The sequence below is a fragment of the Delphinus delphis genome, chromosome 21, assembly GCF_949987515.2.
Source record: "Delphinus delphis chromosome 21, mDelDel1.2, whole genome shotgun sequence".
In the NCBI taxonomy this organism is placed as follows: Eukaryota; Metazoa; Chordata; class Mammalia; order Artiodactyla; family Delphinidae; genus Delphinus; species Delphinus delphis.
The window spans coordinates 4,835,201-4,862,829 of record NC_082703.1 but is presented as its reverse complement, the minus strand read 5'-3'; the positions used below and the strand labels follow the sequence as shown (position 1 = coordinate 4,862,829).

The 27,629-nt window shown below is 37.4% G+C and overlaps 1 protein-coding gene across 1 annotated transcript in view; it reads left to right on the top strand.

The window, feature by feature from the left end:
- LOC132417754 (disintegrin and metalloproteinase domain-containing protein 18) overlaps positions 1–27,629 on the top strand; it is a 77,464-nt gene that overhangs the window by 38,206 nt on the left and 11,629 nt on the right. Inside the window, exons 13-17 of the mRNA XM_060001532.1 lie at positions 8,168–8,263; positions 9,998–10,196; positions 14,935–15,040; positions 19,228–19,411; positions 24,228–24,308. Of these exons, the coding sequence (XP_059857515.1) occupies positions 8,168–8,263; positions 9,998–10,196; positions 14,935–15,040; positions 19,228–19,411; positions 24,228–24,308 (666 nt within the window). The remainder of the gene's footprint in view (positions 1–8,167; positions 8,264–9,997; positions 10,197–14,934; positions 15,041–19,227; positions 19,412–24,227; positions 24,309–27,629) is intronic.

Genomic DNA, 27,629 nt, shown 5'->3' with positions numbered 1-27,629 from the left:
CTTGATTTGCCACTGGATGGAACCTTGAAGATGGGAAACAATCTGGCCTACAATAAATGAGGTTGATATGCCAGAACAACCTTAACGGAGTAATACAGAAGGGGTCAAAAGTTCAGAGTTGTGGCCATATTTTAATAGAACATAAGGATACTACAAAATCTAGCACCTAATTATCCGGATGGCCCAGAGTACACTCCTTTCACTAAAGCAATGAGGAAATGCACTTCTGAGGAGATCCTGATGTGGTTGAAGATCTCAGTGGTAGCTTTCTTCTATAGACTCGGGTCGATGGTTGGAAGTACCATCATGGAGTTGGGCACCCAGTGTCACTAGGGATGCTTTAATTCCAGAATAGCAGAGGCCAAGTGGCTGTGATTAAGAGAGATCTGGGTAGGGACTTCCCTGGTGGCACAGTGGTTAAGAATCCGCCTGCCAATGCAGGGGACATGGGCTCGATCCCTGGTCCCGGAAGATCCCACATGGCACAGAGCAACTAAGCCTGTGCGCCACACTCTTGAGCCTGTGCTCTAGAGCCCACGAGCCACAACTGCTGAAGCCCGTGTGCCACAACTGCTGAAACCCGTGCACTTAGAGCCTGTGCTCCACAACAAGAGAAGCCACCACAATGAGAAGCCCACACACTGCAACGAAGAGCAGCCCCCACTCGCCGCAGCTAGAGAAAGCCTGTGTGCAGCAACGAAGACCCAACACAGCCAAAAATAAATAAGTAAAAAATAAATTTATATTTAAAAAAAGAGATCTGGGTAGTCAATGATGATATCCCTTGATGTATGTAACTGAAAATTAGGAAGAGATGAGCAAAGGACTGGTGCCAATTACTACTAATGGAAATTCACAATCCCTTGCTAAATTTCTGGACCCAAGCTAGTCTCAGAGCCAGAGCTCATTGTTCAAGTTGAGGGGGAGATCCTACAATGCCCAAGTAAGGATATAAAGTAGCAATTTCCTCAATTATTCCCCTCCAAAGTGACCTCCAGCCATTTGCGGTAGCTGTTCACTGGGGAATGGGGAATACCCAGATCACTGTAGGATGACTGAATAGAGAATCTTTACTTAACAGACTCACATAAGAGGACTCAAACTGCTATCATGCGTAACGTAGGCCTACAGAGAATCCAGGTGATACCTGGCATCTTTGAAAAATCCATCTTAACAGTAGATCCACTTAACAGTAGATCCAATAGGTTCATTATCCTAACCTGTGTTCATGTTGCCTTTTCTTTAGTGACCCACTGAGGTGACATACTTAGAAGCTGACAGATCCTCACGTTGGTTCCCCAATATGTGGAGTATAAGCTACAAGAATAGGAAAGGACAAGTATAAATGCCTGAAACTACCAGGATAGAAATCAGGAAGGAGAATATAACCTGGATGAAGAAATCAGTAGGGAAAGTAGACAGTAATTTGAACTACATGAAAATGAAATGTAATGAAAACCAAGATCATTAGAGAATGATTGGTTAGCTGTGCTAACAGTGCTGACATCAGAATACCCATAACACCTTCATGGTCAGTATAGATTCTGTATCCAAACATCCTACAACCAAATGCAAGTTCTTGTTATAAATAAATTTAATTAATTAAATAAATAAAATCGATAAGCCTCTACTAACAGTAGTAAAGAAAAAAATCAAGACTAACATTAATTAAGAAAATGTATAACAATTGGAAGTGAAGAAATTTAACTGTCATTCCTAATAATATGATTGGGTACAATGAAAACCCAAATAATCTAGAAATAAATTATAATTTGCGTATATAAGTGTATTTACTAAGGTCATTGGTTACATAATTCACAAAAGTCAAAAGACTTCTTTATATCAGCAATAAATTAGAAAAGGAAATTTTAAAATAACACCATTTACAATAGCACCAAGAAATATAAAATGTTTAAGAATGTATCTAATAAAATATGTACAAGACCACTAAATAGAAAACTGCAAAGTATTGCTAAGAGAAATCATGGAAGTATTTAATAAATTCAAGAATGTGCCATATTTTAAGATTGGAGGAATCGATATTGATGAGATTGTGATTTCTCTCCAAATTCATCATCTCCAGATGCAGTCCCAATCCATCCTCAAACAATTATATAGTTATAAAATGGAAGAGAATTTTAATAACTTTTCAGAAAACTGTGCATATTCTACTTTGTTGCTACACCAAACTTGAAAAGTGAAAATTTCTAAAAGGTTAGTTGCATTGTTAAATCTGAAACCAAAATTAGTGGATTATTTATACCCCATTACACTAAAGCCCATTGGTCTATATTACAATTCAAGTGGACCTTTTACACATGTATATTTTTGTAACATCATGTGTTGGTCATTTGGTTCACTGAATTATGCAGTTTCTAAATGTTGACATATTTCATTATGAAATACCATAATCTTATATTCATTAATATCATCACTAATATCATCAGAAAAATAATGGGAAAATAAAGTCTCTGTCGATGGGTAAAAGTTTTCCAAAATTCTAATTTTCACTTGAAAGATTCAAATTCAGTTGTTTTCCTTGAAGTAACAGGCATACCTCATTCACTTTTAAGAAAACGTCTGCCAAATACCCAAGCCTGAATAACCACGGTTTGTCTGTAAGTTGTTCTTTCATATAAAAACTTGTTTTCTATGGTAAATGTGACTATTCGGTCTGTAATTCAAACAATCACATCAGTGTTTTCCTTGAGAATCTGTAGTAATTGAGAAGATATTGTGGTTATGCATGAAAAGAGCTTATGCATGCTCTCCATTTGTAACAATATTAAGGGAGTATTCAAATGTTAAAATTTAGCAAATTAGGGCTTCCCTGGTGGCGCAGTGGTTGAGAGTCCGCCTGCCGATTCAAGGGACATGGGTTCGTGCCCCGGTCCAGGAAGATCCCACATGCCGCGGAGCGGCTAGGCCCGTGAGCCATGGCCACTGAGCCTGTGCGTCCGGAGCCTGTGCTCCGCAACGGGAGAGGCCACAACAGTGAGAGGCCCGCGTACCGAAAAAAAAAAAAAAAAAATTTTAGCAAATTAGTAATTTTTTACAGCTTTACCAAAGGCATTCTTAAATGAAACTGTTTTTTTTTAGAGTGCATGACGGTGAATAATATAATGACTGGCCACTAGCTTTGATTCAAACTAGAGCACCAGCAGTTTTATCCACTATTGCTTTTACCTGATCAGTGCAAATGTCGGCACAATATAAAAGGCAAATAAAGTCTAATTACTATTAAGAAACTTTTTGACCTTATAGACCCACTAAAAATATCTTAGAGACCTCCTGAGGTCTACCAACCACATGTGGACAGCGTCTGATTTGAACTAGTTGGCAGATAATAAACATACAATTTTCAACTAATTTTAGTAGTAAAGAAAAATTTAGCATCACAAAGTCACACACACAAACACACACTATGGTCTAGTGTAACAAACATAGATGCAAGTTTCCTATGATAAATATTAACAGTTAAATCCACAAGTATAATCAAAAGAAAAGTATGCCCAAATGAGGTTTATTCTGAAGAATGCTAATACATTAATTTATTCATGGGATTATTATACTAAACAAAGGAAAAACATCTCCTTATCACAACTAATTGAGGAAGAATCTATAACACTAAATACTCCTTCCTCAAAAACGTGCTTCAGAATAAAACTTAATATCATTAATTTGAAGAAACTTTCTACCAGTAAGTTATAAGAAATTTAATACATAATAGTGAATCATTAGAAGTAGATCCATTATATTTGACAATAAAGAAAAATGTTGCGCTTGGAATACAGTAGTGGAATACCTAAGACAAAAATAATAGTCTTTATTTTTTAAAAGTCAATAAATAGAGAATGAAATTAAAAAGGCAAGTTTACTACACTCTTAAGAAAATAAAAACTATGTAACAAATAGGAATAAAGTTAATAAGTTCTTTCCAGTACTTCAAAGGTATAAATGATTTAACAAAACTGAAGGACAGGGCTTCCCTGGTGGTGCAGTGGTTGAGAGTCCGCCTGCCAGTGCAGGGGACATGGGTTCGAGTCCTGGTCCGGGAAGATCCCACATGCCGCGGAACAACTAAGCCCGTGCGCCACAACTACTGAGCCTGTGCTCTAGAGCCCGTGAGCCACAACTACTGAGCCCGCATGTTGCAACTACTGAAGCCCATGAGCCCGTGCTCTGCAGCAGGAGGAGCCACCACAATGAGAAGCCTGTGCACCGCAATGCAGAGCGGCCCCCGCTTGCCGCAACTAGAGAAAGCCTGCGTGCAGCAACAGAGACCCAACACAGCCATAAATAAATAAATAAATAAATAAATAATTAAAAAAAAACTGAAAAACACATGGAAATTGGAATAAATAGATAGCTATTTCTTTTAAAGTCAAACTACATCCAATTCATTCTGTATTAAATCCCCACCAACATGCCCCTTTTAACCCAAATTGAACTACTCTTCTGCAAAAGCAGATCCTAAATTTTATCTAGAAATAAAAATTAACCAAGTGCATGAATATTTTAATAATTTGGAACAGTAATCATCCATAGCAAATTAAATACACACACACACACACACACACACACACACACACACACACCAGGTGGTATTGGCAAAAGAACAACAACAAAATAACAAAGTGAATAGATAGTCTATGGCTTGATTATTGCTGCATCACCAGCACATAGAATAGTGTCTGATGTATACTCCACACTCAACAAATACTTACTGATTGAATGAATCCATGTATAATGTAATTATCTTTATAATAACATAGGATGTGTGTGAGTGGGTGAAGATTGACTCTGGTATATTTAGAATACCCCATTAGGAATAAAGTGACTTGGAAGGTTTATTCAAAAGTTTTTCTGAAAGAGAACTAAGGAAGAATACAAAAGGACTTTTTGATTTTTCAGTATTTTTATAAATTGTACTCCATTTAAAGTTATTAAAAAATAATGGCTAAATTTCTTTATGCTATGCAATATATCCTTGTTGCTTATTTATTTTATACATAGTAGTTTGTATCTCTTAATCCCCCTATCTTGCCCCTCCTCCCCTTCCTTTTCCCAGCTGGTGACCACTAGTTTGTTCTCTGTATCTGTGAGTATGTTTCTGTTTTATGTACATTTGTTTGTTTTCTTTTAGATTCTTGTAGATAACTACAAAGGAACTTTTTAGAAAAAGAATTGACTTGGGGGTAATTTTGCATTACAAAATATCAGAACATACTGCAAGGCTGTTTAATTTCATTCACTGTGGTACTGGGCCATCTATACATCTCTATCTATTTATATATCAGCATTTATATCTATCAATTGATTTAACTCTCTAAATGTGTAAAAGTTATATAGAGGGCTTCCCTGATGGCGCAGTGGTTGAGAGTCCGCCTGCCGATGCAGGGGACACGGGTTCGTGCCCCGGTTCGGGAAGATCCCATATGCCGCGGAGCGGCTGGGCCCGTGAGCCATGGCCGCTGAGCTTGCGCTCCATAATGGGAGAGGCCACAACAGTGAGAGGCCCACGTACCACCAAAAAAAAAAAAAAAAAGTTATATAGATATATGACATTTTATTTCCAGGGTGGAAATAGTTAATGTCATAAGGGTTTATCTATAAATCCAAAGCATTCCGTATGAGTAAGGGAGAAATAAGCCTTGACATGTAGGATCTGACCTATTATCAGCTGGGCCTCTGTGTTGCTAAGAGCTGGCCTGGCATTCACAGACAGGCTGCAATGTTCTCCTTTTGAAAATAAACAATTGTATACAAGGTCAACATCTGTAACCATAATGGATGAAGGAAAAAATGCAAGGCCACTCTTTAAGCAAGGGCATTCACTTTATGTCTGAGGACGGTAAAACCTGAAAATTGTCAAAGTCATAATAATGACCAAACACCATCCTTTCCTGGCTAATAGGAGTAATTCCTTTACCAATTTCAACCCTAGCATCAGTACAGTCTTTCTTCGTCTAGATAAGAATTATTAAAATACCCAACTATAGATGAACCCCTGGTTTCTGACAGTATCTAGTCTAGCAAAGTCTAGATTCCTTAAACCCTCCCCAAATCACCTAAAAGGAGCCCAGATTCTATAATTAGATCCTTTCACTGAGGTATATACAGTTCCCCATGGTGTGTGTTTTCCTTTCCGGAAACTAGTAATAAATGCAACTTTTTCAACTCAGATGTGTTCCAGGTAGTTTTTGGCAGAATGGCATTCACACCTATGTCTTCATAAATATCCCCCATTTTACACAAGTGGAAGCTCTGTTTTTGCACTGACCCACACACATGCAGGTGTGTACATTTATTTGTTCCTGTATTCACAAATAAGGTGACTAGTAATAAATACTGGAGTAAATACTCCACAAAATATAGAGGAATACATTTCAAAAAAAAATCTATAAGTTTTAAAAAGCAATAAAAGTATTGGTAATATTTTATAGTCTTGGCATAATGGAGGTCTTGGTGATGAGACATAAAACCCCATAGTCATAAAGGAAGAAGAATGTTACAAATTACAGAAAATGACAGACACCACGAATAAGATCAACAATAGACTACAAAGAAATGTTCTCAACATACAGAAGAGAAAAAAGGTAATTGGAGATTATAAGAAAGCTGCTCCTACTATTTAAAGGGAAAAGAGGAAAACAAACAAAAATCCCTATGCAAAATGGTGGAAATTGTGCGGTGATTACTTAATTCATAAATAAAATTGTACAAAATGCAAATTCATGTTCAAACGCACTAGTAATCAGAGAAATAATAATAAAAAATGAGACTCCATTTCCCAGTTACCTTGTTATAAATTAAACTGATTGCTCATAATAAGTCTTGATAAACGTGTTTGGGCTTGCATCCTGGTTTACTTTTCATGAAAGAATATATACACACACATCCACTCATATAGTGATATTGGACTTTGGAACATTAAACACTGAAATATACACAGTGATTACCCCTGGAGAATCTGTGGGGCATAACCACAGCTTCAACTTTTACTCCATATATTCTATGTTATTTCTATAATGGGAATATTTATAAATACATAGCTAGTCACATAAACATGTGAAAAATTGGAAACATTTGGAAAATTTTAAATGAAGAAGAATCTTACCTTCTATTAAGGACAATATCTTTGAAACAGATTTTTGAGAAAATGGAAAATATTTGATTTTAAAAAGTTTTAAGAATATAAAAATATTAAAGAATTGTATAAATGCAATGTATTTACATGAAGAAATATTTGGTTTGGGGCTTCCCTGGTGGCGCAGTGGTTGAGAGTCAGGCTGCTAATGCAGGGGACACGGGTTCGAGCCCTGGTCTGGGAGGATCCCACACGCCGCGGAACAACTAGGCCCGTGAGCCACAACTACTGAGCCTGCGCGTCTGGAGCCTGGGCTCCGCAACAAGAGAGGCCGCGATAGTGAGAGGCCCGTGCACCGCGATGAAGAGTGGCGCCCGCTTGCCACAGCTAGAGAAAGCCCTCGCACAGAAACGAAGACCCAACACAGCAAAAATAAATTAATTAATTAATAAACTCCTATCCCCAACATCTTAAAAAAAAATTTGGTTTGTTAACTTTATTTAAATTATCACCTAATTTGAGTAACAGCTAACTGCCGTTTACCTTGTAAAAATACATATGTAGACATATCCTTTTTTAATTTCCATTGTAGTAAAACATGGCACATGATTACTATAGTAAATGCATTTTTATTATATATATTGCCTAACTCTACTTTAGCTTTATTTATTCACAAAGAGAAACTTTACTAAACAAGTTACTAAAAAGACAATTGGGGTTAGTTTTCTCTTAGGAATTCAGATGATATATTTCCATGTTGGCAATTTATGAATTAATTACCAAATATTTTCGGTAGTAAATGTAAATGATCAACTACTATTTTATTTTATTTATTTTTTATTTTTTTATTTTAAAATTTTTTTTTCAATCAACTACTATTTTAGATGTTATTTATTTAGTTCTTATAGTTGTATGTGCCTTTGGGTATTCTAGAAATAGTAAAATAGTAAAGCTTCACTGAATATAAGTATATGTGTAGTTGAAAAGTTGAACACAAGAGAGTATTAAGTAGACGCTGAGAAACAAGAACTGTTAAGTGGTTGAACTAAAATAGCATTTCTTCTTATGAAATTTTAGGATTGTCAGTTTAAGGACTGCTGTGATTATAATACATGTAAACTGAAAGGCTCAGTAAAATGTGGTTCTGGATCATGCTGTACATCAAAATGTGAGGTAAGTTTCCAACATTTATGTTGGAAATTGAACTGTGATAATAGAAGGCTATATTAATTGAATTGATAGAAGGACTCTAGAAATAATTCAGGGGAACAAAGTAAAGAGTGCATAAACAACCACAGGTATATAAGGACACCTACGATGAGATAGAGAAGGCATCTCAGATTAGTACTGATTATTCTATTATGTTGAAACCACAGTTTACCATCTTCTAATTTATCAGATAAAGAGTAGAATAAACATATACACTGCTATACAAAAAAAAAAAACAACTCTCCATGCAATTGTAAAGTAAAATAAATGGTAAATGACTAACTAAAAAGATATAACATGTATAGCCAACAAAATGTGTAACATAGAGAATATGCAAAGAACCCTCACACATTAATAAGTAAAAGTCGAATCGCACACCACACACACACACACACACACACACACACGCACACGCACACGCACACACACACACACGCACACAGGCAAAGGGAGTGCCCAGGCAATTTACAACAATGAGAAGTAGAATTGCTCAATGTGTTCACTGATCGTCTGCAGTAATTAAGATAAACATAAATAAAAATGATAACGCAGTGTCATCCAAATGGCAATCTTAAAAACAACAATGCCAGATATTGTCTAAGAAATGGGGATAGAGCTCTTTTCTGCACAGTGTTTGTGGAATTTTGAATTGTTATAATCCCTTTCCTGAGCAATTTTTGCATATCTTTGAATAGAATATAAATTATCAAGTTAATTCATCATCATGAGTTTCTCTCTTATGTATATACCCTAGAAACATGACCATGTGTGGAAAGCTCAGGAAAAATATATTAATTTCAGGATTATTTGCAATAGCAAACCATAAAGGCAAACTTAATATTTACTGGTATTGGAATGTTTACATAAATTATTGTATATTGTACAAGAGTTAATAAATGCAGGCTAAATTGCATGCAATAATATGATATTATCTTCGGGGGCTTCCCTGGTGGCGCAGTGGTTGAGAGTCCACCTGCCGATGCAGGGGACACGGGTTTGTGCCCCGGTCCGGGAGGATCCCACATGCCGCGGAGCGGCTGGGCTCGTGAGCCATGGCCGCTGGGCCTGCGTGTCTGGAGCCTGTGCTCCGCAACGAGAGAGGCCACAGCAATGAGAGGCCCGCGTACCGCAAAAAAAAAAAAATATACATATATATGATATGATCTTCAAGACATATGTTTGGATAAGAAAGCAAGTTCCATAATGCAAAATATTTTAATTCCAGTTCTAGTAAATTTTTCAAATCCTTTTCCCATTTAGGTTAGTGTAGAACATTGAGCAGAGTTCCCTGTGCTATACAGTAGGTCCTTGTTGGTTATCCATTTTAAATATAGTAGTGTGTATGAAACCCACTAGTTTGTCTCCTGGGTCTCTCCAAGAAGAAAATGGTAGAGGCAATGTTGCTCCAATTTTGAGGAACAAGTATGTTTAAACTAATCTGTGTAGTCTCCCTTCAAATGCTGGTTAGTCTGACGGCCTCTCAATGTAGAACACAGAGCTCTGTTGGAGGGGTCCTTTTGTCCTTCGAGACAGTTACTTTTCTTCAGGCTTCATCATGAATACTGCACCTGCCTTTTCCTACTCAGTCTTCGGTCTCTGTTATTCCCTCAGGTATCAATAATCAGACACATCTCATTTTCTCTTAGTAAGTAATTGAGAATAGCCATTCACGGAACATGATTTTCATTTTCCTCCTAGATATCAGCAGCAGGCACTCCCTGTAGAAAAAGTGTCGATCAAGAGTGTGATTTTACCGAGTATTGCAATGGGACTTCCAGTGATTGCATTCCTGACACATATGCAATGAACGGCCAGTTGTGCAGGTTGGGAACTGCATACTGTTACAATGGACGATGCCAAACTACCGATAACCAGTGTGCCAAGATATTTGGAAAAGGTATCACTCTTTCTTATATATTTCTCTTTTTCTTGTCTTTGATGAAGCAGTAGAAATTAGTAATTTTATTAGGCCTCAGTTCTGAGTACATCTTATCGTCTTAATATTCTGCATGATAGGTGGGAAGGATACATAAAGCGCGTCTGTTGCGTACGGGAGGATGTGGTAAAGCACCTGTGCAACTGGTTGATTTGTGAGCTGAACTAGCCACTTGTGTCATGGAACACCATTTTTACTTAAAATAATAATTGAGACAAACTGTGTTTATAAGAGTTGGGTGTTTGGCAGACACTTTATCAAAAATGAGTGAGGTGAGCCTGTGACTTCAAGGAAAACAACTGGCAGAATTTGTTGCCAAGGGTAAAACTCAGACTTTCAACTAAAAATTTGAGTTTTGGAACATTATCTTCCACTGTGACTTGACAGTTTTCCAACACAAAGTTAAGTGTTAAAATTAATATTAGTATTAATATGATCATTACCTTGAACTCTTTATCAAGAAGACTGCTTATCTCCACTTAGTTTTGTTCTTCTTCTGGGGGAACATATTCCTTCTTTGCCTCATTTTGCCTGATTCTCTGTTTTTATTTCTATGTATTAGGTGGGCTGTTACATTTTGTCACACACTTTCTCTGGGGCCCAGCAGCACACTCCCTTCTGTTCTCCAGAGCTGTATGCTCAAAGGGTACCCTCTGGGTGGACTGCAAGGCCTGTGGGGTCCTGGGTCTGGCGTTGGCCCCCTGATGGGAGGTGCCAGGTCCCAGGGCACCTGGGCGGAGGCTTGGAGGGGCCTGTCTTACATATTTCTTTTGCCTTAAATTTGGATCCCTCTGTAGGAAATAATACATATCACACAACTCTAGAAGTGGAAAAACCTGAATCACAAGGTCAATAAAGATTAACTTGGAATGAAAAAAGGTTAGTTTTTGTAGGAGTGTTTCAGATTGTCCAGGATAATATTGTACATTCCTTTCCTCATGATTTGATTTTTGGTTTTAGCTACCTGGGCAAAAATCCATGTTTACAGCTCAAATTAGGAGCTGTATTTATGTATATAGAGATTGGAATGGCAAGTCAGTAGATTCTGAAAGTTTACTTCATTTCCTTTTATTTTACACATTCATAATCTAATTTTAATGGCCTGAAACTTTAAAAGTTCAGAGTGAATTTCATTCACATATAATCATATTTCCTCACGGAAGAACTGCTAGGATAACAGTAGTCTTAGGCAACCGATCAAAATTCATTTTTATATTTTGCTTTTTAAACAGTTTTTGAGACTGACTCAAAAGCTCATGCATATATGCTTGCTTTTTAGACAGTCATTATTCATAATACTCCAACATGATTTTGTATTTTTAGAAGAATTAAATTAAATTTGAATAGATCAAAATTACTGACGTTCAAATATAATCATTTGCTAATTGAGTAAAGGTAGTATAACACCAAAGTTCAGTTATTTGCCCAGCTGTAATACAAGGTTCATAGTCTGTACCAAATACATGGTATGTGATTCGTAACGTCTTTCTAATTATTTGAAACTTGTCTTTAGTAACAAGTTTCAGATTAAGTTGACTTAACCAAATTTCAGCCAGAGCTGCAGAGCTATGATCTCTCATAAATGACAGGTCAGTGCGATTTTCTGTATGCTGTGCTTTTAGGATGTTACTTTTTATTTGTTTGCTTCTTGTTTTTTGCTTTTTCGATGCTCATTTGTATTTGAAAATGTTATTTGTCTTTGCCAGTTTTCAGAACCATTGACTGAATGGGCACTAAAAGGCCCAGAAGGAAAACCACACAACACTTTGGCAAATATACATGTGAACAGTTCTCCTAGTGCACCCCCAAATGGGACCGACAACCATTTAACCAGGGGTTTGTTCACTGGGGAAAGGGAAATAACCAAGCATTTTGGAAACTGGTGGACAAGGTCCGATTTGGCATGTGTACTTGGAAACCCAGTTTCATCATGGTCTCTCTGTGAGAGCAGGGACTTTGAGGGCTCAGAGAACAAGTAGAGTCCGTGCCAAGTTTCAGCTTATAATGGGTCCACCAGGTCCACAAGTCCGTTTGGTAATCCTTTCTCAGTCCTAGAGTGTACCATTGGGGTTGACATGATGGTAGTTTGTGCAGTGCCATACCTAGCTCCTTGGTCTGTTTGGTGAGGCCACGGAGGTAGCCTTTCCAGGAGTTATTGCTTCCCTTAAAGATCTAAAGGATGCAGACGTGGTTGGCTATATAATATCTACATTTAATGACCCAGTGGGGTCATTAAGTTGACCCTGCAGAAAACAGATGGTCCCTGGAAGATAATAGTAATCTACTGCAAACGCAGGCAAGTAGTAGATTAAGTAACGCACCCACGCTGCCGGTGTGGTGTCTGTGCTGGAGCAGATCAGCGTGACCTCCACTATGTGGTAGGAGCATAGCCATTGACTTGGCAAATATATTCTTTCCTTTTCCTATCTGAAAAGAGAATTAGAAACAGTTTGCATTCACATGGAATTCACATGTCTTTAATTTAGGGTTTTGCTCCAGGGCTGTGTTTACTCTCTCCTGCCTTCAGTCATAATGTAGTTGAAGAGATTTGGACATCCCAGAAAATGTCACTTTGATCCACCTTATCATTGATTCTTGTATTAACCCGGCTAAATAAGCAAAGTGTAGCTAGAATGTTGGAGGACTAAGTAAAATGCATGTACTACGAGGGGCAGGAGATAAGACTCAAGAAATATTTAGGAACCCATCACATCAGTAAAATTTTAGGAGTCCAGTGATCAGAGGCATGACCTGACACCCTCTACAAAGTAGAAGACGGACTGTATGTATCTTGCATTTCATATGACAGAGAAACAAGTCCAGTGCCTGGTAGGCCTCTGTGGGTTCTAGAGGCAGTAGATGGGGAAGTGCCGCTTGATTCCATTTACCGGTTGGCCTGAAACATTGCTAAAATCGAGGGAGGTAAAAACAGGAAAGGCCTCTGCAGCATATCCAAGCTGCAGTGCAGACAGCCCTGCATTTTTAATCATAAAACAGAGAAATCCAATACCAGAAGTGTGGGTTATGAGAAAAAGAAAAATGCCGTGTGGGGCTTCTACCAGGCCTCTCGGGAGAATAACAATGCAGTTCCCTGGGGTTCTAGAGCAGAGCTGTGCCGTCTAAACTGGAAAATTATACCAATTTGACAGAACAGCTCTGGGCACACTACTGGCCCCTGTACAGGTAAAAAACCTGGTTTTCGGACATCAAGTGACCAATTGTTGAGAACTATGCATCGTAAGCTCAGTTATGTCAAATCCACTGAGTTAGATGGTTCAATAGGTAGAAGTCATTCGTTCATCTGGATTCAAGCTCAGGAAAAAGAGAGGGCAGAAGACAAATTCATGAACAGGAAATCTAGATCAGTATGTCTTTCTACCCTCTTCCACCTTTGCTTCTTCCTCGGCTCTGACCAGCAGATACATGGGCTCTCATTATGAGCAGCAGACGCAGGAGGAACAAGCCCAGCCTTGTTTATACAGGTGTGTTGGCTCAGTACTGGTTATAAGTTGAAAAAAGACAGTAGCCACACTGCAGCCTCACTTGGGAGGATGCCTTAAAAGATTTTGACCACGTGGTCATCCATTTCCCATGAAGGAGTAATGGCCAGAGTTTGGATTAGAGGGGTACCCATGGACAGTGACAAAGGGCCAAGCAGGCCGGTGGGAAGCCTGGATGTTGGAAGATTGGAAGATTAGAGCCAAGAGTTCTGGGATAGAAGTAAGTGGATAGACACATGGACATGAACAAAACATGTGAAGATCTTTGTATTAATCCACCAGGTTAATACCCACCAGAGAAGCACCCACCGTGGATTAGACACAGAACAATCACATAGACACAATGACTTAGCCAGGTTACAGCAGCCAGCATCCGTCATCCTCCAACCCAATGCCTGTAGGGTGGACACATTTCTGAACTTTCTCTATTTCTTTTTATTACCGTTTCTGAAATAACTGATTCTTATCTGAGTTTCCCTTATCTCTCTCTTGAGTATTTGTACCATCTGGTCACATTCAGCCAGGAGTAACCAAGACACATTCTCCAGAAGTTTCAGCATTGCACAGCGTGCATTACTCTCCTTCTTGCCCCCTGCTGCCAGGCTTCAACTACAATGCCACATTTTAGGCATATTTTGCAGTAGAATTACACATCTACATACCAATTCCTGTGTTTGTTGAAATGGAAATGAACCTCAAACCTCTGCGATTTCCATATCTAATACACTTACTCTTCACTATGACACCCAGACTGACTGATGAGCCTCTACTTGAAACATTGCTTGTCCCCCATCAGAGAAGAAAAAGAGAATATGGCACTCAATCTACTAGTTCTGACGGTTTTGCCCCAACTGACATCTCAAATCTCTCATTTCATTAAGCAGAGTAAGTTACAGGTCAAGCCTGTACGTACATTGGACTAGGAAGGATGCATTCCCACAGGGAGGGGTCAGCAAATTATTTTTAACCATAACATAATTTACTACAATAGATATAATAATTTTCTATTTTCTGTCAGATAAGACAATTGTTTCTTTCCACTTGCATTGACAGGGAACACACAGGGCCAAAAAAAAAAAAAAATAGCATGATCAAGACCATGACTTTTTTTGCTTATGCAATGAGTTTCATTAGTATTTTATCGACAAATGTTTTATTGGCATCGAGAATAATAATTTAGGACATATTTTCATTTTAAGGTGCTCAAGGTGCTCCATTTGCCTGTTTTGAAGAAGTTAATTCTCTGCGTAATAGTCTTGGAAACTGTGGTTTTAAAAACTCCCAACCATTACCTTGTGAACAGAAGTATGTATATAGAAAATGATTGTTTCATTGAGTTATAAAAATTATATATTTCTTGTCAAGAGACACTAAATAGTAATGGACGTAAATCGTATATTTGGAGAATATTTTCAAATAACATTATGTGTATTTTCCTTCTATCCAACTCAGTTCTCCTTTTTCTTATTTTTTTCCCTACTAGTGTGTTAGTAAGGAGACTAGACTAAGAGAAATTTAATGTTTCTTACTGAAGGTAGAAAGTGGGCTCAGTGCAGAGGGAACAGATGAAATCACCCATCTCCTAGTCTTTCCCTGAAAGGCTTCCATCTGCATACTAAGAAAGTTGCTACCTGAAGGTTAAGTTTCTAAGTTAGCACACATCTAGGAGCTGACTGCAATCTTCCCCAGAGACTCGAGAAACTGATAGACACTTTCCCTGCAATCTCTTTGTAGCCCACTCCAAGTCACCACTATCTCCCTATAAAGAACTTGTACACATTTCTACACCCCAGCTTTTGCACTGCTGCCTGAGGGTCAGATCCCCAAGTCATCTTACTCTGATAGCCAAAGGGACTTCCATTCATAAATATGCCCTCAGGGTTCAGCACAGAAGGAGCAGACAAAAATGCCCATCTCCAGTCTTACCTGGAAAGGGGTCTGTGTGCATGCTTTAAAAGGTATTGACTGAGAATCAGCCTTCTAATTTAAAAAGCTTCTAAGGCCTGCCTTTGATCCTGCCCAGGGACCAGGAATGCCAGCAGCCTCCTCCTCCAGCATCTCCCTGTAGCCTAATTCAAATCACCAGTATCTTCTGCTGGAAGCTTGTACACATGTCTGCACCACAGCTTTTGCAGTTAACACCCAAGAAACAGGCTTCCAAACAGGTTGGCACTGTTAATCAATGGCACTTCCATTAGAGTCCCATTTATTGTAGAAATCAAAGCACTTCTTAATGGACACAGGAACACCCCTACACATACACTCTGCTGCTATACCCCCAGGCCCGGTACATAAGAAGCAGGCAAAAATGCCCATTACCCAGTTTTTCCCTGTAGGGAGAAATACTGGAGTATCCTATATGTACTATACAGACAATCTGAACAGACCAATAGCAAATAAGGTGATTGAACTGGCAATTGAAAACCTCCCAACAAACAAGTCCACTGGGGAAAAGGGAACACTTGTACACTGTTTGTGGGAATGTAAGTTGGTACAGCCACTATGGAAAACATATGGAAATTAAAAATACAACTACTTTATGATCCAGCAATAGCCAAAGTATGGAAACAATGAGTGTCTATCAAGGGATGGATGGATCAAAAATGTGGAATACAGGCAATGGAATATTCAGCTTTAAAAAAGATGGAAATCCTGACATTTGTGACAACATGGATGAATCTGTGGGGCAGTATGTTAAGTGAGATGAGACACACAGAGAAAGTCAAATACTGAATAGTATCAACTATATGTGTATTCAAAATAAAAAATAATGAACTGGTAGAAACACAGAGTAGAAAATCTGTTGCCAGTGGAAACTAGGGAGAAGTTGGTAAAAGGGTACAAACTTTCAGTTATAAGATGAATAAGTCCTGAGGATCTAATGTATAACAAGGTGACTATAGTTGATAACACTATATAATTGTTATATAATTATACAATACAATTATTATATAATTACTGTATAAATGAAATTTGCTAAGAGAGCAGAACTTAAACATATTCACACACAAAAATGGGATAAATATGTGAAATGAAGAATGTGCTAATTCACTCAGTGGGGTGAATCATTTCACAATGTATACATGTATCAAATCATCACTTTGTACACTTTAAATAACATAATTTTATTTTCAGTTATACCCCAATAAAGCTAGAAAATGACAGTAGCAGATAAATAAGTTCTGGAGATCGCTGTATAGCTTAGTTCCCATAGCTTTAAAAACATGTCATTGTATACTTAAACTTTTCCAAGAGGGTAGATCTTTTGCTAATTGTTCTTAGCACACACAAAATAATAATAATTATAATACAAAGGGCAGGAGGAAACTTTGGGAAGTGATGGATATGTTTATGTCCTTGATGATGCTAGTAATTTCATGGGCGTGTCCTTATCCCCAAACTCATCAAGTTTTACCCATAGGTACCGTTTTTTGCTGGTGATTATACCTGGAAGTGGTTTAAAGAATAGTAACAGAGCCAAATTCAAGAACTAAGAGAGTGGGAAGAGAATATAAAAAGACTCAGTTAAAATCAAGCGATCCAGGGAGAAGTAGGACTTTCTTTAACCTCCAGGACATAGTCAGAAAAACTGTAAAATCCTTAGGTAAGCACCACACTCAGCATGGTTGAAAAACAACTTGGTTCCTTTATGAAGATTATAAATGGCCGAAGAAGGTGTCGAGTTCAATGGGAGTAAGTGTCCTCCACCACCTGCCTCCACATGAGTTTACTATGGGTTAAGTATGACGTGCAGAGAATGCGGAATTTCCCACATGCCCCAACACAGGAGGACTAATGGATTAAAAGAGGAGCTCTGGAATCACAAAATGAATGAATGAATGAATGAATGAAGTGAGATCTCATGAAGAGACCCTGATTATCTCTAAAAGGCAAAGTATAATCAGCCACACTTTGTTAGATACCAACTGAGAGCACCAGTGATCAGGCAGACTGAGTTACACCACAGTGGATACCAACGGAGACAGGAGATGGTGGTAAGTCAGCCACACTTAATCTCTCTCTGATGGCCAGAGGCATGTGTGTCATCCTTGGTCTAAGACTACCATGGAAGAAGGAAAAGGAGAGGTGGCGGGAACTGTGAAAGTTAGCAGGCATGACTCATCTGGACTTCATCTGAGATGATAATAGTACATGAATTTTCCCAAAATAAAATCACTAGATGAGACTGGAATTCAGTAGCTCAATTCATCTGCTTTAAGCAGATTGTGCCAATTCCAAGAATTCAACCATAAATGCAAATTTTGAGAGAACAGACTTTGGAGGAAGAGTTTGTATTTCAATAGCCAGACTAGAAAAAGGCCTACCATGCAAAATTGGTTTAAGGTATATTCCATAGAAAAAGAATAGAGCAACCATCAAAAGAATTATTTCAATCGGAAAACCTAGAAAAATTAAGCTGGAGGGGAGAAAAACTTGGAAAGAGATTTGGGTATTGAATCCCACTCTCATTTCAATCTTCACTTCTTGATGCTATTAAGCTAATCCCTGTGATTTTAAAGAGCCACCCCATGGAGAATTCCCTGTCGGTCCAGTGGTTAGGACTCTGTGCTTTCACTGCAGAGGGTGTGGATTCAATCCCTGCTCTGGGAGCTAAAATCCTGCAAGCCACAAGGCAAAAAGAAAAGAAAAGAAAAGAAAAAAGCCCCCCATGGTCTTTTAGGACAAGTGGATGAAATTTCTAAAGGGAAGGCTTTTGGAGAGATAATAATGGCATGCTCCACAGACACATATCAATAACTAAGAATCGTTGTTTCCACTGAGGATAAGAATTGATAGATTTGAGTGATTCCAAGAGCAAGAAGTGACATCGATGATTTTCCAGGGCATAAACTAGGACTATTGGAAGTCTCTTAGACAAGCCAGCGTTCTACCCAATGATAGATTATAAATGGCTAAATAAACTGTCTATGGAATAAACTTTGGTATGCTTATGCCAAAAAATGGGATCTAAAAGTTTCTGAATTCTCAAGAGAGGAGTGCAGAATGACTGGAAATATCAGCAGGTTGGAAGAATCCTGGGATTGAAACGGAGTGTCTGTGTACTAAATAGATTTACTGACTAAAGATCATGGCAGGTACCATGAGCATAATCAGAAGGGGCTCAAAAGATACACAAAGTGTAAATAGATGAAGTCAGCCACTGTCAACAAATGTTGGGTAAGAAATAGGGAGACTAGTCAAGCTTTAGCAAAGTGGGAGCAGGTGATGAATTTTCCCAACTGAGTTCTAAAATAGGAAATGAAGGCAGGTCTGAACATTTGAGTTCAGTGTGTAGTTTTCAATTCTGCTACAGTGCTAATTAATTGTTTCACATATAGCTGTGCACCATAAAATAATGTCATTGTGGCATTTTTCTGGTTTTTTACTATCAGTTAAACAACATATTACAGTTTATGTAATACAATACTTATTTAAAACTTTGTTTCATTAAAAGACAACACGATAAGACATTTTTTGCTTTCCCTTTCCAGGGATGTTCTTTGTGGAAAATTGGCTTGTGTTTGGCCACATAATACTACTTACAAAAGTGATGTTCGATCTGCAGTTTATTCATCTACTCAAGGACATGTATGCATAACTATTGGGTCATCAGTGAGATTAGGTGGAAGAGATTATGCCTATGTGGCTGATGGCACTGTGTGTGGTCCACAAATGGTAACAAAACATGTTCACTTATCTTTATCTGTGCTAAATTATGTAATTATCAGACACTATATTCCATGATGACTATCACAATCATACAAAGTGGATTTGAACCTGGTGCTGCCACTTATTTCCCAAGTGATATTGAAAAGATAATTAAACTAAGCCTCAGTTATCCAATCACGTTGATTTTTGGGTTAATCTGTCATCAGTCCTAATGTGAGAAGATGTGTTTTTAAGCACAAGATTCCACTAACTGACAGGTGATTTTCTTTAGGTCTTTGAATTCTGATGGTTTTAAATCATAAAATTCTAATTTTGAGGTTTTAATTTTTCCTGCGTCACAAAGGAACATAATCGAGCTTTCATATTTCTTCTGCTTACGTGTATGGTCAAAATATAAGTGTTGAGGAATTTGGGAGAACCAAACAAGAAGTCTGTACTGGGAGACCACAGTTACAGTGATGTACAAGCTGATGCTCATACATTCATGTAGTCAAACAATAAAGGGAGAACACAAATGGTTCAGAGGCATAGTGAGTCAGTCTGGAAGTATGAGTGCCCACGTTTCAGAAAACATAAGGCAGCAGTTGTAAATCAGTGTGTTTCATGTAAATGGCATTTAGTACTTACTTGCTGGATTAAAAATAAAACAAAACGTTAAAATGGTTACTAAATTAGCTAGTTCTTATATCTGTGTTCAGCAATTTTATTCCCTTGGAAACTTGCTTCTTGTGGTCGACAGCTTCTAAAATGCTCCAGTGCTCCCACTTCCTGGTATTCACACCTCAGTGTAATCCTCTTCCCTTGTGTGTGCTCTGGATACAGTGACTGGCTTCTGAGAAAGATAATATGGCAGGGTTATGGAATGTCACTTACAAGATTAATTTTAAAAAGACAGTGGCTTCTGTTTTGCATTCTCTCTCTCTGTCTTTCTCCTGCCTTCTCAGATTGCTTGCTTTGCTGAAGCAAGGTACGTGATGGAGAAACTCATATGGAAAAGCAAATATTTTCTCCTATAGCTTTTTTTGTACCCTCTTCACAGACTTTAACAGAGCAAAAGCTTTTGATTTTCATGATGTCAATTTATCAGTTTTTCCTTTCATAGAGCATGCTTTTTGTGTCAAGTCTAAAAACCCTTCATCTAAACATAGGTCATGAAGATACTCTCCCAGGTTTTTTTCTAAAAATGTATAATATTGTGCTTTACATTTAAGTCTTTGTTTAATTTTAAGTTTATTTTATAACGTGTGAGGTTTAGGTTGAGGTTCATTTTTTTTGTACTTTGGTCAAAAATAAATTGGGTATATTTTTGTGGGTCTATTTTTGGGTTGCCTAGATTGTTAAATTAATCTGCATGTCTGTCCATCCACCAGTATCATATTCTCTTGATTACTTTAGCAATTCAGTAAGCTTTAATAACAAGCAGAGTGATTCTTCTCATTTTATTTTTCTTTTAAAATATAGTTTTAGCTATTCTAGTTTAGCCCTGCACTTTTCCATATAGATTGTAAAATAAACTTATATGAGACAACAAAAAACTTTTCAGAAATTTAGTAAGAATTGTGTTAAAGCTATAGTTTAATTTGGGAAGGACGAATATCTTTACTACATTTAATCTTCCAATCCTTGAATATGCTAAGCCTCTTCAATTATTTAAGTGCTCATTGATTTCTTTCATCAGCATTTTATAATTTTCAAGATACAGGTGTTGTGCATCTTTTGTTAGACTTGTATCTCAGCACTTTATTCACTTTGGAGTAAGTATAAGTGATATTGTGTTTTTAATTTCACCTTTCACATGTTTATAGAAATGTAATTTTTATGTGTTGAACTTGTACCCCAAACCTTGCTGCATTATTTTATTAGTTCTAGAACTTTTTTGGGGGTAGAGTCCTTAGAATTTTGTAGACAATCACTTCATTTTCAAATAAAGACAGTTTTTTTTTTCTTTTATGGTCTACACACATATATGTTTTTCCTTGCTTATTGCACTGGCTAGAGCTTCATGTACTATGTTAAATAAGAGCCTTGAGAGTGGACACCCTTGCTTTCTTCCTGATCTTAGGGGAAAACTTCCAGTCATTTACCATCAGCCACTTTATTAGCTGTAGGTTTAAATATGACATTTAAGAAAGTTGAGAAAGTTCCCTTCTACTCCTTGTTCACTCAGATTTTTTTCATTATAAATAGGTGTTGAATTTTGTCAAATACTTTTTCTGTGTTAATTGATATAACCATGTGATTTTTCTTTTTCGGGAATATAGTTCTATTTCATCCAGATCATCTAAAAAACAGTATGTGGAAATACATTAATGGTATTTGAGAAGTCTAGATTCATAAGAAAAACTAGCGTTTGTAAAGATAGTACATTTTCCCTTATTCTGTGTTAGCTGGTGTAGCTTGATAGGAATGAGGAAGCACAAATGATTAAATTTAGGTGGAGGGGCTTCCCTGGTGGCGCAGTGGTTGAGAGTCCACCTGCCGATGCAGGGGACACGGGTTCGTGCCCCGGTCCGGGAAGATCCCACATGCTGCGGGGCGGCTGGGCCCGTGAGCCATGGCCGCTGAGCCTGCGCGTCCGGGGCCTGTGCTCCGCAACGGGAGAGGCCACAACGGTGAGAGGCCCATGTACCGCAAAAAAAAAAAAAAAAAAAAAAAATTAGGTGGAGAATTTTGGAAAATGTTTCAAAATTGCCAGAGACTTTGATCATGACTATCTAGGAGATTTAAGAGTGCCAAACGCCTCTGTGCAAGTTTTTTTTTTTTAACTCTTTAAATATGATAAAATATACATTATACAAAATTTACAGTTTTAACCATTTTCAAGTTTACAATTCAGTGGCATTAAGTACATTCACTTGACCATAAATAATCTATTCCATTAGTCAATTTGTCTGAATTTATGCCGGAAACACGTGGTTATCATTGGTGTAGCTTTGTAGTAAGTTTTGAAATCAGGAAGTGTGAGTCCTCCAACGTTGTTGTTTTATAACACTGTTTTGGTTATATAGAGCAGTGGTCCCCAACCTTTTTGGCACCAGGGACTGGTTTCATGGAAAACAATTTTTCCACAGATGGGGGGGTGCAGTAGGGGGATGGTTCAGGAGGTAATGCAAGCGATGGGGGGGATGGTTCAGGCGGTAATGTGAGCGATGGTTCAGGCTGTAGTTCAAACGATGGGGAGCAGCAGATGAAGCTTCATTAGCTCGCCTGCTGCTCACCTCCTGCTGTGCAGCCCGTTTCCTAACAGGCCAGGGACCAGTGCCGGTCCACAGGCTGGGGGTTGGGGACCCTTGATATAGAGTCTCTTGGGATTCTATGTGCATTTTAGGATGGGCTTTTTATTTATGAAAAAAATATGTCTTTGGAATTTTGATAGACTGCATTGAATTTATAGATGCTTTGGATAGTATTGATATCTTAACAATATTACATCTTCCAGTCCATGAACACAGGATAGCTTTCTATTTTTCTGTTGTTCTTTTTAAAAATTTTTTCAGTATTTCTTTTTAGTTTTCAGTGTATGCTCCTTGGTTAAGTTTAGTTGTCTAATAATAGTGGATGCTATTCTATACTGAATTGTTTTCTTAATTTCCCTTTTAGAATGTTCATTGTTAAAGAAATGTATTTGCTTTTTGTATGTTAATATTTTATCCTGCAGCTTTAATGAATCCTTGATTAGTTCTAACAGGCATTTTGTGTATGTGGAGCTTTTAGAGTTGACATATAAGATCACATCATCTGCAAAGAGATAATTTTACTTCTTCCTTTACAATGTGTATGCCTTTCATTTTTTTCTTGCCTCATTGCTCTGGCTAGAACTTCCAGTATTATATTGAAGAGAAAGGGCAAAAGTAGACTGGCATACGCAATGTCATTTTACTCATTGGCTCTGTGTAAATTTTCAGAAAATAATTGCAAAATGCTAATTTTCATTCTTATTTGATATATTCTTCTTTTCAATAATTTCATCATATGTTATGCTGATATATATATATTTTTTTTTTGCGGTACGCGGGCCTCTCACTGTTGTGGCCTCTCCCGTTGCGGAGCACAGGCTCCGGACGCGCAGGCTTAGCGGCCATGGCTCACGGGCCCAGCTGCTCCGCGGCATGTGGGATCTTCCCGGACCGGGGCACGAACCCGTGTCCCCTGCATCGGCAGGCGGACTCTCAACCACTGCGCCACCAGGGAAGCCCTATGCTGATATTTTTAAAGAAGTCAAAAGAACATAAGCTAGGAGCCTAGTTTAAAAAACAGAAAAAGGTAAATGAGGGAAAAAGTGAGTAATTTACCACTGGATTACCCACTTTGACGTAAGAAGGGTTTTGCAGTGGATCCAAATTAAGTTAAAATATTTCTCTTGCTGGATTATTCAGATCAATATTATAACAGGGATTCATGATAATTTATAATCCAAAATATTAATTTATATTTAAAACCCAAACTAAATTAATAAATTATGTTCCAGTTTCAGTTTTTGAGGGGACAAATCATTAATATTAATCTAACCAATTATTCATAACAGAACATTAACTCCCCTGATGGTGATTCTCAATTCAATTCCCAATTGTAAGTATCAAAACCAAAATTATATGACATTATTACATAAACTATGTTAAGGCAAGCACTCTCAGGGGGTGTTTCTTAAAGTTATTATTGTTTATTTTTGTATTGGAATGCCAGAATCTTTGTACCAATATCAAAGTAATACATAATAAAAAGTCTCAACAAGAGCATCTTTTGTACGTATATAGCAAATAGTTAATTCTTTCTTCACATCAAATTTGTGAATAATTATGAAGTATTGTTTGTTCTGTTTTAGTATTGTATAAATAAAACCTGCAAAGAAGTTCCTTTAATGGGGTATAATTGTAATGCCACTACAAAATGCAGAGGAAATGGGGTAAGTTACTTTTGTTTTCGTAGTTCTAAATTTCATGTTATTTTTGTGGGTATTTCAAAGTCAAAATCTATACTGTTTGGGAGAATTGAAAACCTAGGTCGCTTTTAAACAGACCCGGCCTAAGAATAGCTAACTAATATAAAGAAAATCAGCTGATTTCTAACCAATCCAAACTATTAAGTGAATTGTACTATGTGTGTACTGAATTTATTGTAAGCACTCACAACTTATGAATTGGTAACATGTTCAAATAAAAAACACTTATTATTTTCTCATGCAAATAAATGCATATTTTACTTATATTGTGAACATATTTGTTCTCCCTCATACTCTGCATAATTAAAACTTATGGCTGGGCTTCCCTGGTGGCGCAGTGGTTGAGAGTCCGCCTGCCGATGCAGGGGACACGGGTTCGTGCCCCGGTCCGGGAAGATCCCACATGCCGCAGAGCGGCTGGGCCCGTGAGCTGTGGCCGCTGAGCCTGCGCGTCCAGAGCCTGTGCTCCGCAACGGGAGAGGCCACAACAGTGAGAGGCCCGCGTAAACTTATGGCTATATAATATTTTACAGAAGGTATACTTAAAAAACATATTAGAGAATTTCTGATGTTCTTATGAAGAGGTTTCTGATAGAAAATATATCCTCCTGCAAAAAGTATTTTATTTCTTCTCAATTGCTTATCTGTTTTAATCTGGTAATACAGACTTGTAGTTACTTTTATATTTAATTTTTACTTCTTAAAATGTATAATTTGGGTCTCTTTGTGTTACTATTTTCCTAAAAGAAAATTAGTGTATGATTTAGTCAACATTATATGAATGATCCCAAATTAACCAAATTTATCAGTATTCAATTTTATAATTTTTAATTGATTGGTTTTAGAAGATATAAAGTGCTGCTGCATTGTCTTTAACTTTCTATGAGCTGTAAACAAAAAGGATAGCTACATTTTCATGTTTTGTCTTTTATTTTCTATACTTATAATTATTGGTCTGATCTTTTGGTTTCCTTTGTTCAATTATCTGTTTGTAAGCCTTCAGCCTTAATATTTTTTATAAAATCTCAAACCAAAGTTATAGATTATTGATACATTTTATTTAGTAATAATTAACATGCAATATTATATTAGTTTCAGGTATATATTAGTTTCAGGAGTACAGCACAGTGATTTGATATTTTTATACATTATGAAATGAGCACAACAGTAAGACCAGGTTTTTGTACATCTTATTTTACAATACAAAGTTTTAGAAAAAAAGAAAACAACGCATCCAAAATGTAGCTACTTTGACTTTGATGTTCCTGAGATATTCTATGCATTATGTTAATTTTTTCTAAAATTTATGTTACAGGGAAATTATAATCTATTTAGATTTGATATTCTAGATAAATGTTCTTTCTAACATGACATTGTCCGTCTACTTTAATGGGAGGAGTAGGGTACTGGAATACCACTTTTTTCAAAAAGTAAAGAAAAATGTATATGGGAGGTATTCATTTAGAGGAGGTCCCATGTATCAACAATGGAAAAATGTTGCCTTTCCGCATTAAAAATCCCTCTGTTGTCACAGAGCTATTAAATTTTAATTCCATTCTCCCAAAACTTTGTAAGCTCTGTTGGACTGTCCTATTGCTTTCAGTCCTGCCAGAGAGAAACGTGATGCTAGTTTAATTCCTTTTACCTTGTGCCGAATGTTGTGAGATTACTTTTCTTTGTTTTCTGAGCTTAGAAATGTTGCTGACAAGTGTCTAAGGTATGTGTTTTTCATTTCATTTTTTCTACTAGGAAGTCAAATTACACATCCAGTCTGAAATAGCATGTCATTCTTCATTTAATAAAATTTAATAATATAAAATTTAATAATATTTATTTGGTTATTGCTTCTGCTCTAGCTGGCCATCTTTTTCTTTCATTAAGTTAGTCAAAATGCAATGATGGTAACCTCTGTTGCTTTATGTTGCTTAGATAATTGTAAATTAATTCAGGACAGGGGAAAAATTTTGGATTAGGTTTGAGATAATAAATAAACGATACTGTAGTCCTAATTTCAAAACTTTATATTAAAATATTTATCACCTGTGCACTAAATATCAAAAAACAGAGGTATTGATATGTACAATAGAAGAACACTTTATGGAATTCAAGATTATAATTCAAACTCATTTTATTGAAATCCCTTTTGATATGTAGGGAAAAGAGATTTAAAATTTCAATAATCGTTAAACACAACAATTTAGCGCTGTCAGTGTACATGAGCAGGACACAATATCTGTAGCAGAATTATAGGAAATATCCATATCTTTGAATATTACATCTATTTTTTAAATGTGCCAGTCCTATATTTATACCTTCAGGTATGGGAATACGTTCATAACATAACATTAGTGATATTTGTTTGGCAAAAACCTGGGAATGAGTGTTAATGTGTGTTTGTGGGTGTGGATGTACATGTTTATCTGTGAATATACATAACACAGAATATGCTTAGCAGTGGAGAGGGACTTAATTAGTGGGTGAAGACACATTTAGTTCTGTGCATTTTAATTGTTTGAATTTTACAAAATTTTACTCAAAAATGAAAATTGACACTAAGCTATTGAAATGTAAAAGCATAAATAACATGGAAACTGCACTGAATATAAACTGCTAGCAATTCAAACTTATCATAAAGTTTTTTTTCTATCGTTTTTAATTATTTTTGGCATCTATGTTTTTCTTTTCTTATATTGGAAAATTTTTCACATAAAAATGAAATACAAATGGTTGATCAACAGTATTAAGTTTTGAAAGAAAGGGCTAAGATAATAAATTACAGTGGCCAAGTCAATTGATGGCAATTCGATCACGATATTTTTGTGTATAAATTAAAGGCCAGGGGCTTCCCTGGTGGCAGTGGTTGGGAGTCCACCTGCCGATGCAGGGGACACGGGTTCGTGCCCCGGTCCGGGAGGATCCCACATGCCGCGGAGCGGCTGGGCCTGTGAGCCATGGCCGCTGGGCCTGCGCGTCCGGAGCCTGTGCTCCACAACGGGAGAGGCCACAACAGTGAGAGGCCCGCGTACCGCAAAAAAAAAAAAAAAAAGAAGAAAATTAAAGGCCAGGAACATACTATCGGGCAGGCTAGTGATTCTGGCATCAACTGTTAGTATACTGCCAAATTTTTCACTACTTTTTCTAACCTATTTCTTTTTTTTTTTTACGCGGGCCTCTCACTGTTGTGGCCTCTCCCGTTGCGGAGCACAGGCTCCGGACGCGCAGGCTCAGCGGCCATGGCTCACGGGCCCAGCCGCTCCGCGGCATGTGGGATCTTCCCGGACCGGG